This window comes from Leptonychotes weddellii, chromosome 2 (assembly GCF_054177405.1).
Source record: "Leptonychotes weddellii isolate Sample4059 chromosome 2, ASM5417740v2, whole genome shotgun sequence".
Lineage (NCBI taxonomy): Eukaryota > Metazoa > Chordata > Mammalia > Carnivora > Phocidae > Leptonychotes > Leptonychotes weddellii.
In genome coordinates, this window is record NC_138370.1 from 29,004,639 (window position 1) to 29,016,421 (window position 11,783).

Below are 11,783 nucleotides of genomic sequence, written 5' to 3' on the forward strand. Positions count from 1 at the left end.
TTAACCGACTGAGCCGACTGAGCCACCCAGGCACCCCTGGAATAGTTCTATAAGTAGAGATATGGCCTGAGGAGGCAACCTATGGATGATCATAGATTTGGCAATTTCAAAAATGAGTATTAGAGAAATTTGAGTTGATACCAACTGCTGATAATTATGAACTCTTGCAGTACTTACGTGGTGAGACTTTCCATGGTTTTCATGAGAAGCACAATAGGAGGAGTTGTGTTGCTTAGAGGTAATCTGTTTTTGCTTGTATTGGGTCTGTTTGCCGTGGAATGGACAGGGAATTCATTGAACAGTATATCACTTTCTGGGTGAGAGACTTGACCACTTTTCTCCTCTTTGGATTCTGTATCTACACAATAGTCCATCAACTGTGAAACTGACTTTTGGAAGAAGTATTCATATTGGACGATCTTTAGCTTGCAATGAGACCCCATACGGTGTGACATTATTTTGACTTTTGAATGCTAAGTAATATCTATATTTACATCTAGAACAAGAGTAGCAGCTGGATTTTTTGTGTTTCCAGTCTCTTGATTTCATCTGGAAGCCAGAATGAGACTTTTACAGAAATTTAATAATTGTCAAAGATTTTATTTATTTCTGGGGCACCTGGGTCGCTCAGTCAGTGTCCAACTCTTTTTATTTATTTATTTATTAAAAAAAAATTTTTTTTTTAAAGATTTTATTTATTTATTTGAGAGAGAGAGAATGAGAGAGAGCACATGAGAGGGGGGAGGATCAGAGGGAGAAGCAGACTCCCTGCCGAGCAGGGAGCCCGATGCGGGACTCGATCCAGAGACTCCAGGATTATGACCTGAGCCGAAGGCAGTCGCTTAACCAACTGAGCCACCCAGGCGCCCTGGTGTCCAACTCTTGATTTTGGCTCGGGTCATGATCTTAGGGTCATGGGATCAAGCCTCGAGTCAGGCTCCATGCTCAGCACAGAGTCTGCTTGGGATGCTCTCTTTCCCTCTCCCCCTACCTCCCCCTTTGTGCTCTCTATCTCTCTCTAAAATAAATCTTTTTTTTTTTTCTTTAAGATTTTATGCGTTTGAGAGAGAGAGAGCGAGCAAGAGAGAGCACAAGCGAGGTGAAGGGCAGAGGGAGAAGCAGACTCCCTGCTGAGCAGGGAGCCCGACACGGGACTTGATCCTGGGACTCCGGGATCATGACCTGAGCCAAAGGTAGACGCTTAACCGACTAGCCATCCAGGCTCCCTAAAATAAATCTTTAAAGAAAAAAGATTTTATTTATTTCTTGTAGTTGCTGTTTCAGATTTTATCTATTGGCATATCAGCTGACTGTTTTAAAATTGCAGCTTATTGTCATTAGATACAAGTTTCCCTTCATTAAAATAGTCTACTTGGACACTGATGAAGTTGCTGTGATCCTAGCAGCCCACTGGATTCTAGACATACTTGGGATTTCATGACATTTTTAAAAAAGATTTTATTTATTTATTTGAGAGAGAGAGCACACATGCAAGTTGGGGGAGGAGGAGAGGGAGAGCAACAAGTAGACTCCCCACTGAGCTTGGATCCCTTGACCCTGAGAACATGAGACCATGACCCAAGCCAAAATCCAGAGCCGGATGCCCAACTGACTGAGCCACCTAGGTGCCCCTTTCATGACATTTTTAATAGCATAAAATTTTTTTTTTTTACTACCAAAGTAATACAACTTTGTTACTAAATATTTGGAAAATAAAGAAAAGGGGGGAAACACTAATTCTGCCATCCTAATAGAGCTGTATTTTGGCAGATTTGTTTTGCCCTTTCCCAATTATGTTTATACAGCTTTAAACTTACTGTACATACACTTAAAAAAAAAGATTTATTTATTTTGGAGAGAGAGAGAGAGACTGCGCACGAGTGGGGTAGGGGTAGAGGGAGAAGGAAGGGGAGAGAATCTCAAGCAGACTCCCTGCTGAGCACGGAGCCCAATGTGGGTCTCCCATCCCAAGACCCTGAGATCATGACCTGAGCTGAAATCAAGAGTCAGATGCTTAACCAACAGCCACCCAGTTTCCCCACACATACACTTTTTTGTATGACTTTTTGTTTATCATATGTACTTTCCATGTTATAGGGTGAAATAACAGGTGAAGTTGTTTTTTTTTTTTTTAAATATTAAGGAAATTTTCAGACAATCAGAAGGGATGGGAATAGCACAGTAATCTCCTGTGTACTCATCTCAGCTTCAATAAGTATCAATACACAGTCATCTTGTTTCATCTGTATCCTTGGATTATTTTGAAGCAAATTCCAGACATACTATTTTATTTGTAAATACTCAAATATGTATCTTTAAAATATAAGTTTTAAAAACAACTTATTAAAACTTAAAAAAACTAAAAATAATTCTTTAGTATCATTAAATGGTCAGTTCTAAGAGTGCATTTTTTTTTTTTTTAAGATTTTATTTATTTATTTGAGAGAGAGAGAGAGAACACAAACCAGGGGAGAGGCGGAGGAGGAGCAGACTCCCCGCTGAGCAGGAGCCCAACGCAGGGCTTGATCCCAGGATCCCAGGATCATGACCTGAGCCGAAGGCAGATGCTTAACCGACTGAGCCACCCAGGTGCCCTTCTAGCAATGAATTTAAAGACAATAAAATTCCCTCAATGAATAGCCCATTATGTACTCAGTCATTGCATTATATTGCAGGACATTTAGGTTGTTTGCAATTTTGTGTGATTATAAATAGTTCACGCCTGTAACTTTTTCTATAGTTGAATCTTCTCCTTAGGAAGGATTTCTAGAAGTTGAATAACAGGGGCGCCTGGGTGGCTCAGTCATTAAGCATCTGCCTTCGGCTCAGGTCATGATCCCAGGGTCCTGGGATCGAGTCCCGCATCGGGCTCTCTGCTCAGCAGGAAGCCTGCTTCTCCCTCTCCCACTACCCCTGCTTGTGTTCCTGCTCTCGCTCTCTCTGTCAAATAAATAAATAAAATCTAAAAAAAAAAAAAAATTTAGAAGTTGAATAACAGTACAAAAAGTCACATGATGTTTTATCAAGTTTCTAACTGTGTACGTTATATTAAGGATTCTTTTTTAGGCACATCTAGGTGGATGACTTTAACAGCCCTGTAATAGCTTTAACAAAGGGGTGGTTCATCGTCCTTCTGGTTGGGGAGTGCCTTGCTGGATCTTCCATTGCACCTGTTCCTGCATGCAGTTCTTTGGCCAAGTGGTGATAATAGCCTGTCTTTTATCTCCTTGCCATAAAAGTATGGCTGAGAATTTATTTTCCACAGAATTATGACTACCCTCCTACTTTGATTCATCCCAATTTTTGATGTGTTAGGGTAGGAATCAAATTTGAGTATTATTTTCTTCAGTCATTAACAAATGTATAAGCTATCAGGAGCCTTTATTTATTTATTTATTTATTAAATATTTTATTTATTTATTAGAGAGAGAGAGACAGTGAGAGGCAGAAGCAGGCTTCCCGTGGAGCAGAGGGCCCGATGTGGGGCTCGATCCCAGGACACTGAGATCATGACCTGAGCTGAAGGCAGACGCTTAACGACTGAGCCACCCAGGCGCCCAGGAGCCTTTTTTTAAATTGAGGCGTAATCAACATACAACATTGTATTAGTTCCAATGTACAATATAATGATTCAATATTTGTATACAATGGGAGATGATCACCACGGTGAAGTCTAGTTAACATCGCAGGGATTCTTTTCTTGTTCTTTTACCTAAAGCGGGAAAGATTATGTATCTTAGAGGAGTATAGGAAAACTCGATTCTATGTTTTTACCGTTTAAAATTTAGCTTTAATCTTGTTTGGATAACTAAACTAGGATTCTGGGTGCCAATAATAGTCTGGAGAGGTGATTTAAAACTACAGTAAGCAACATATGAAGAATTTGCCTCTGTAGTCTATTGTTGTTTACTTGGGAAGCAGAGTGGGATAGTACTAAGAACATGGGCTTTGGGGTCAGATCTGGTTTCATTTCTTGATCTTGCAATAATAATAGTAACAACAGTGATATTATAAATAATTACCATTTATTGAGCATACTATGTGCCAGACACTAAACATTTATACATAGCATCTCATAGTAGTCCTGCAAGGTAAGTTTATGATTTCCATTTTTCAGGTGGAGAAATGAAAGCTCCGTAGAGGTCAGACACAAACACAGAGCTGTCTCTCTAGTCTTCTCTTCTCTCAGTTGTATCATGTTTATTTTCTTCTCTGTGTAGCCCTTTTCCCCGGTTTCCCAGAACCCCTCCCCGGGGGGACGGAACAAGTTCTCCGCTGTTAGGTGTAATTGTTAGGTATACTTACAGAAGTGTTTGGGAAGCGTGGCTCTGAGGCCATCACTTCATTATGCATCACAGCATACTCTTTCATTGTTAGAACACAGACTCTGCAGTGATAATCTGAGTTTAATATGTGGTATATGGTCATAATAGATGAGAGGAAGAATGTTTCAGAGATTGCTTAGGGAGTTCATATTTTCTTTCTTTTTTTTTTTTTTAAGATTTTATTTATTTATTTGACACAGCGCAAGCAGGGGGAGTGGCAGGCAGAGGGAGAGGGAGAAGCATACTCCCCGCTGAGTAAGGAGCCTGATGCGGGACTCTATCCCAGGACCCTGGGATCATGACCTGAGCCGAAGGCAGATGCTCAACCGACTGAGCCACCCAGGCACCCCGGGAGTTCATATTTTCATTAGTTACTGATCTTTTTCCTTCCTAAAGTTTTCAAAGTTGCATTTTAAGTCCGGGCATTTCAGTTCTTCCATTCAGTCATCCTTTTTTCTCTCAACTTCGCTTTTTTATAGAGTTTGAATTCTTATACAAATGGAGTATATGGCTCACCATACCCCACTGGTCCTGCGACAAATACTGCCTCATACTCTGGGGCATATTACACACCGGGATATACTCAGACCAGTTACTCCCCAGAGATTCCAAGCACTTATCGTTCACCCGGCAACAGCCCAGCCCCAGTCTCTCGTTGGCTGTATCCTCAGCAGGACTGCCAGACTGAAGCAGCCCCTCTTAGGGGGCAGGTTCCAGGATATCCTGCTTCACAGGTGAGCAGTTTTCTGTTGGGTTTTTATTATTTATTTATTTATTTTTTAAAGATTTTATTTATTTATTTTGAGAGAGAGAATGAGAGACAGAGAGCATGAGAGGGAGGAGGGTCAGAGGGAGAAGCAGACTCCCTGCCGAGCAGGGAGCCCGATGCGGGACTCGATCCCGGGACTCCAGGATCATGACCTGAGCTGAAGGCAGTCGCTTAACCAACTGAGCCACCCAGGCGCCCTGTTGGGTTTTTATTTTTTAATATTCCGTGAGTGAGGGGCACCTGGGAGGCTTAGTTGGTTAAGTGTCCAGACTCTTGGTCATGAGTTCAAGCCCTGCGTTGGGCTACTTTAAAAAAAAAATTCTATGAGTGATACCATGTTTATTTCTCTGTCCACTTCAAGGGGAGCTCTAATACATCTTTTATTTGTGTTTCCTTATAGCATATGGGTCCACTTATTTATAGTATCATGGGACAGACTTACGCTGTGCTTTAGCCATTGAATTTTAAGCTTTCTCCTTCTGAGTTTGATTGTCACTAAATCTGCCCTTGTATCTTTCGAACCAAGCTCTTTTTTGGCTTGGAGAAATGACTACAACTGATTAGAGATGCTGCAGCTTAGCTCAGTAGCAGCTAAAGTATACTCTGTTAAGCAGAGAGGAAACATCTCGGTGTGTTTATACTAGAGTATTTTCATTATTTTAAGTTTTTTTTAGCAATGACCAGCATATTTCCTTCCTCTCAATCTAGAACCCTGGAATGACCCTGCCTCATTATCCTTACGGGGATGGTAATCGTAGTGTTCCACAACCAGGACCAACTGTACGACCACAAGAGGACTCATGGGCTTCTCCTGGTGCTTATGGAATGGGAACCCGTTACCCCTGGCCTTCAGCTGCCCCCTCAGCACCACCTGGGAATCTCTACATGAGTGAGAGTACTTCACCATGGCCTAGTAGCAGCTCTCCTCAGTCACCTCCTTCACCACCACCCCATCAGCCCAAGGTAGGAGACCTTCTAAACATTCTTTTGATGTTTGGGTAATTGAGAGAGCACAACATGGAAATTTTCTGCATTGGTGTGTGTTAAATGGGGACTAATTGCAAAAAGTTGGTGATTACTACCTATAGCTTTACGTAGCCCAGTTTCTTTTTTCTTTTAACAAACTATTTTTTAGAGCAGTTTTAGGTTCACATCTTTTTTGTAAAAGCCAGAAAAATGCTCATTTACTGTTTGTTGTACTGCTATTTGAATATTAAACAAAATCAAAGATGTATTTTATTACCTCAATCTGTAGACAGAAGACGATACCAATGTGAAATTGTATAAACCATGGACTTGAACATCATTTGCCTATGGCTAGGTTCCTTTTTAAGATCTGTCTTAAGGTTTTAACTCTTTAGGGAAAAAAACTAATTCCTATTTATTAAATCACTGCGGATTGTGAGGTGGGAAGGATAGATTATGAGGTGTTCATGACAATGAGCGCTTCAGGGTAGATTCCAGCCATTATACTCAGGAATTCTCTGCCTTTTACTTGACAGAGCACTCCTTTTATCTTTTTAGGGTTGTGTTTTTCTCAAATGATTAAGGAGGGAGGTCCAGTTTTATTAGTGGGGAATCTTTTCATGTCCCTTCATGGTCAGGTGAAAGATGTGGGCTAACAAATCTGATATTGATGGATTCCCATTAAAACATCTCTTTTCCCCTCTTTGCTCTCCCACTCCAAGGATGCCTCATACCCCTATAGCCAATCAGATCAAGGCATGAACCGGCACAACTTTCCTTGCAATGTCCATCAGTATGAGTCCTCGGGAACAATGAACAATAATAATTCAGATCTTTTGGATTCTCAAGTCCAATATAGTGCTGAGCCTCAGCTGTATGGTAATGCCACCAACGAACACCCCAGCAATCAAGATCAAAGTGATAATCTTCCTGAAGAGTGTTTATCTTCAGATGAAGGTACTCCCCCAAGTATTAAAAAAATTATACATGTGCTGGAGAAGGTCCAGTATCTTGAGCAAGAAGTAGAAGAGTTCATAGGGAAAAAGACAGACAAAGCATACTGGCTTCTGGAAGAAATGCTAACCAAGGAACTTTTGGAACTGGATTCAGTTGAAACTGGGGGCCAGGACTCTGTCCGGCAGGCCAGGAAAGAGGCTGTTTGTAAAATCCAGGCCATCCTGGAAAAACTGGAAAAAAAAGGATTATGAAGGATTTAGAACAAAGGGGAAGCCTGTTACTAACTTGACCAAAGAACTCTTGATTTTGGTTAATTAACCCTCTTTTTGAAATGCTTGTTGGTGACAAGAAGCAATACATTCCAACTTTCCTTTGATTAAAACTTGAAAAACTGGTAAAGGACTTGAAAGAACATTTTAGTTATGAGTTGTTTTCAGTTTTCAGACCAATGAATGTAATAGGAAACTGTGGAGTTACCGTTATTGCCAAGTAGACTCACTCCTTAAGAAATTTGTGGATATCTACAAGCTGCTTCTTATCAGCAGGAGGGAAACACGCTTTATGTAACAGGCTTATCAAAAATCTACCAGATGAGACTGGATATAATCTGAGGCAAACAGGCTCTGCTTTTTTAACCATATGGATTACTTGTCACATTTTTGTACATTGTGACTGCTTTCAACGTACACTTCATGTGTAAATTACAGCTTGGACTTTAGCCTTCTTGGACCTCTGTTTTGTTTTGTTATTTGCAGTTCACAAATATAGTATTATTCTTTACTTCTTGGTACGTTTTGTAGTAATATGTTTTAATTATTCAAGAGACTATATTGACAGCCAGATAGTATGGCATTTCTGAATGAATTTATATCTTTTCACCACTTGAATATATTGCAGTGTGTAGTGAGTTCTTGAGGTAAATTGTCTCCTTTTTTGTATAGATCATTAGGGTAGAGTTTTACCACTTCTCCTTTTCATGTTAATAATGGAAGGTGAATTGGGAGATGGCAAGGGCACAGGAATGAAATGTTTGTGGCCATTTTGTTTTTTGCTTTTTTATTGCTTTTGGATAAAGATCCACCTTAAAATTTCCTTCCCCCATCCCTTAATTATCTTTTCACTGCTGCTGCTTCCATGTAGAGCATTATGATACATACAGATGCAAAATTAAAGCCACAGTGAGAAGAAATAACTGCAAAAGTAATAAATGTGACCATTTGGAAATGCGTTTCTCTATCTAAAATAATTAGTTTCACCATCAAGATCCCTATGAGCAGATTTCAGCTCAGTTTATAGTCAAAAACAGTGAGGGTAATAAAGGATTCATGCTCAGGGAATGAATCAGCCATAGCGAGAGTGGGAAATTTTCTTCTTTTAAAGGTAGATTCGATGTTTACCTTTATTTCCCTAGGATAAATTGTTGTATAAAAAAGATGTTTATTACCATTGATAATGATCATTTCAGAGCCAGATTTAAGAAAGGGATATTGAAAGGGTTTTAGCTGGGCTTGCTTGTGTAGCTTTATGTTATGGTGTGGAAGAGATTTAGGTAAATGACTTACTTTTTCTATCTAAGTGAGTTCTAGTATACAGTATCTGTTATTGGAAAAACAGCTGTTTCTTAATAAGATATCCAAGTGATAACTTTTTTCTAGACTATCAGGCCTATTAGTAATAATAAATCTATCAGTCATCTCCTCTCCTTTTTTTTTTTTTTAAAGTAGGCTCCATGCCCAGCATGGAAGCCCAATGTGGGGCTTGAACTCCCAACCCTGAGATCAAGACCTGAGCCACCCAGGCACTCCCATCTCCTCTCCTTTTAAACAAAACCAGACAAATATATGATGAGAAGAAATGGAGTAAAAATATTGGCTGGGGCTTATGGGTGGGATGAGTGACTTTATGAGATAATGTGACAATTTTATTCTAGGATTTTAATTTTTGGCCTAATAGAGGAATGATAAAAAAAAAAAAAGGCTTTCTATGAAAATTAGAAAATTGTACTTGAAACTAAAAATTTAGAAGGGGGAGAACCTTAAAGCCAACTTAAAGGAAACCAGTGAGACAGTGATGACTCAGTGACTAATTCAGGAGAGAACACTGTTGTTTAACCGAGGATCCAAGATACCAATTTCCACGAAGTCTTGATTTTTACACACACACACACACATTATACACATATATATGTGTGTATGTTTTTTAGCAGCTTTTTTTTTTTAATTTTGAGATAATTTTAGACCTCCTGAAGAGTTGTAAAATTAGTAGTTTCTGTATACTCTTCACTGAACTTCCCCTTATGTTAACATCTTATATAACCATAGAACGATTGTCAAATTAAGAAATTAGCCTTGATACAATACTGTTAACTCAAGTAGAGAGTTTAAAAAGTATTTTCTTGGTCTTTTCACTGATGTCCTTTTACTGTTCCAATATCCCATGCAGGATTCTACCTTGCATTTAGTTGTCATGTCTCCATAGTGTCCTCCCGGTCTGTGACAGTGTATCATGACACCTGATGTCATAATGTGTTTCTGGTGTTGTTAACCTTAATTGCTATCTAAGGTGGTGTCTGCTAGGATTCTCTACTGTAAAATTCCTACATTTTTCTTTGTAATGACTAAATATTTGCTGGAGATACTTTGAGACTATGCAAATGTTTCTGCTTAAACTATTGCCCACTCATTTTTGTGTCCACTGCCAGATCTTGCTTGTGTCAGTTACTACTGTGGTGTTCTAATGGTGATTTTCTGTTTCTCTCATTTCTTCTACATTTACTAATTGGAAATCTTCTGTAAGGAAGCGTTATCACATTTGGATTTATATTTTCAACAAGATATTCAGGATAAATACAAACTTAGAACTTAAAGAAGTAAACCATGTTAAAAGGATTCCATATACCAATATCAAAGAAAGGAGAGTTTTGGTAACCTGTTTCAGAAAATATAATGAACCCAAGAAGGAAAGTAGTATTTATCATTTGTGGGTTTGGTTCAGTATCTGACCTAGTATTGACTCCAGACTGAATTCAAAATTTTCTTGGAGTTTCACATCTGGACTTCCTAAAAGTATCTAAATTTATATTGCTTTGGCGATAGTTTTTGTCAAAATCTTGAATAAAGTTACCCACATCTGGCATGTTAAATACAGCTATGTCTTCTTTATAATAAGCCATTATTGTTTCACATATAAATGCCGATAGAAATGTTTAGACAAATATGCCCTAATGAAGTATCTGGATGGCGGGTTATGCTTGTCTCTACATTGTTGGTATGGAACTCTTCTAAATGCTTTCAAAAATAGGGTTTTGAAAACAGTTCTTTAGTGGTTAATGTAATACCGTTAAAGATAGGCAGATTTAAAATAAAGTTGAAGACTATAGATTAAATTGGCATTTACAAAAAAGATTTTGGGGAGATGGATAGTTGATGACTGGATTTTTTCTTTTTCAGCTTTTTTTTTTTCTTTTTAAGAAAGTTATAAGCTTAAAGACTCAAATAATTCTATGGAAGTTATAACGGTATAAAGAGTCAATTCTCTGACAAGGACCATGCTTCTGCTCCCAGTGCCTTGTTTCCTTCTACAAAAGCAAGCACTTTGAACGGAGTTTTTAATAAATTCTCTTCATATTTTTGTTATTTTCCTATTGTTTTTTTAGTTGTTATATCATTTATTTCTGCTCTCATCTTTATTATTTCCTTCCTTATGCTGCTTTTGGGTTTTGTTTGTTCTTTTTCTAGCTCCTTTAGGTGTCATCTCCATATTTTAAATTTTTATTTATTTTTTTAAAGGTTTTATCTTTTTAAGTAATCTCTACACTCAGTTTGGGGCTTGAACTAACAGCCCCAAGATCAAGAGTTGTACACTCCACTGACTTGAGCCAGCCAGGCACCTTTCCATATTTTTTAATGACACAATTGTATTGCTTCTTTCATTTTATCAATTTTAGGTCATTTCTACTAATTTTCTATTATAGAGGCTGAAGGTTTAGGTTTATCTCTCTGCCTTTACCATATGCACATCTCAGTCCTCATCCCCCAAAACTCATCCTCCCCAAATGTAGCTATGTGATTTTGTTGTACATTATTATGACCACATAAATGCTAACCAGAGCTCAGTCATGTAAACTGTGATTATTCTTTCTTTCCTGAACAACTCCTTCTTTTCCCTGCAGTTAATCGATTATTTGTCTTATTTATTGAGTTTGCTCATGTACTTATAGCTAATCTGACCTCAAACCCTCCATCATTTGTGTAAATCTTATCAGATGTTCAGACAGACATTTTCTCAATTTCAAACTCCTGAAGAAGTCTACCCTGGAGCCTTCTAACTGGAGAACTGGTATGTTCTGATTGCATATTATCATTCTGGGATCTTCTACTTATCCTGGGGATTCTTTTTGCTTCTCCCGCTGATTTCCTGTTTTCTGTACTTTATGTCTTTCTCTTAATTTATTCCCTCAGTTTGGTGTAGAGCATGTTCTCTAGTAGCTTCCTGCAAAAGGGTGCAGGAGAAAAATTTTTTTTTTACATCTTACATATTTGAAAATGTGTTTTCATGATCCTTTGTATAAAACCCTTCTCTCTGGAAGCTTGTATGATATTTTTGTCCCCTGTGTTCTGAAATTTCCTAACAGTGTAGCTTTGGTGTGGGTCTGTTTTTATGCATCTTATTGGGCACATTTCATTCTGGAAACTCACACCCTAAGTCCAATGACATTGTCTTGATTTTGTTAATTTTCTGCCTCATCACGCATCACCCTCATCTGT

General features: G+C 38.5%; 1 protein-coding gene across 1 annotated transcript in view; it reads left to right on the forward strand.

Annotated features, from left to right (window-relative positions):
* BAG4 (BAG cochaperone 4) overlaps positions 1–7,797 on the forward strand; it is a 28,194-nt gene extending 20,397 nt beyond the window's left edge. Inside the window, exons 3-5 of the mRNA XM_081809344.1 lie at positions 4,805–5,059; positions 5,803–6,057; positions 6,783–7,797. Coding sequence (XP_081665470.1) covers positions 4,805–5,059; positions 5,803–6,057; positions 6,783–7,268 — 996 coding nt within the window. The 3' untranslated portion in view covers positions 7,269–7,797. The remainder of the gene's footprint in view (positions 1–4,804; positions 5,060–5,802; positions 6,058–6,782) is intronic.
* The last annotated feature ends 3,986 nt before the right edge of the window (positions 7,798–11,783 follow it).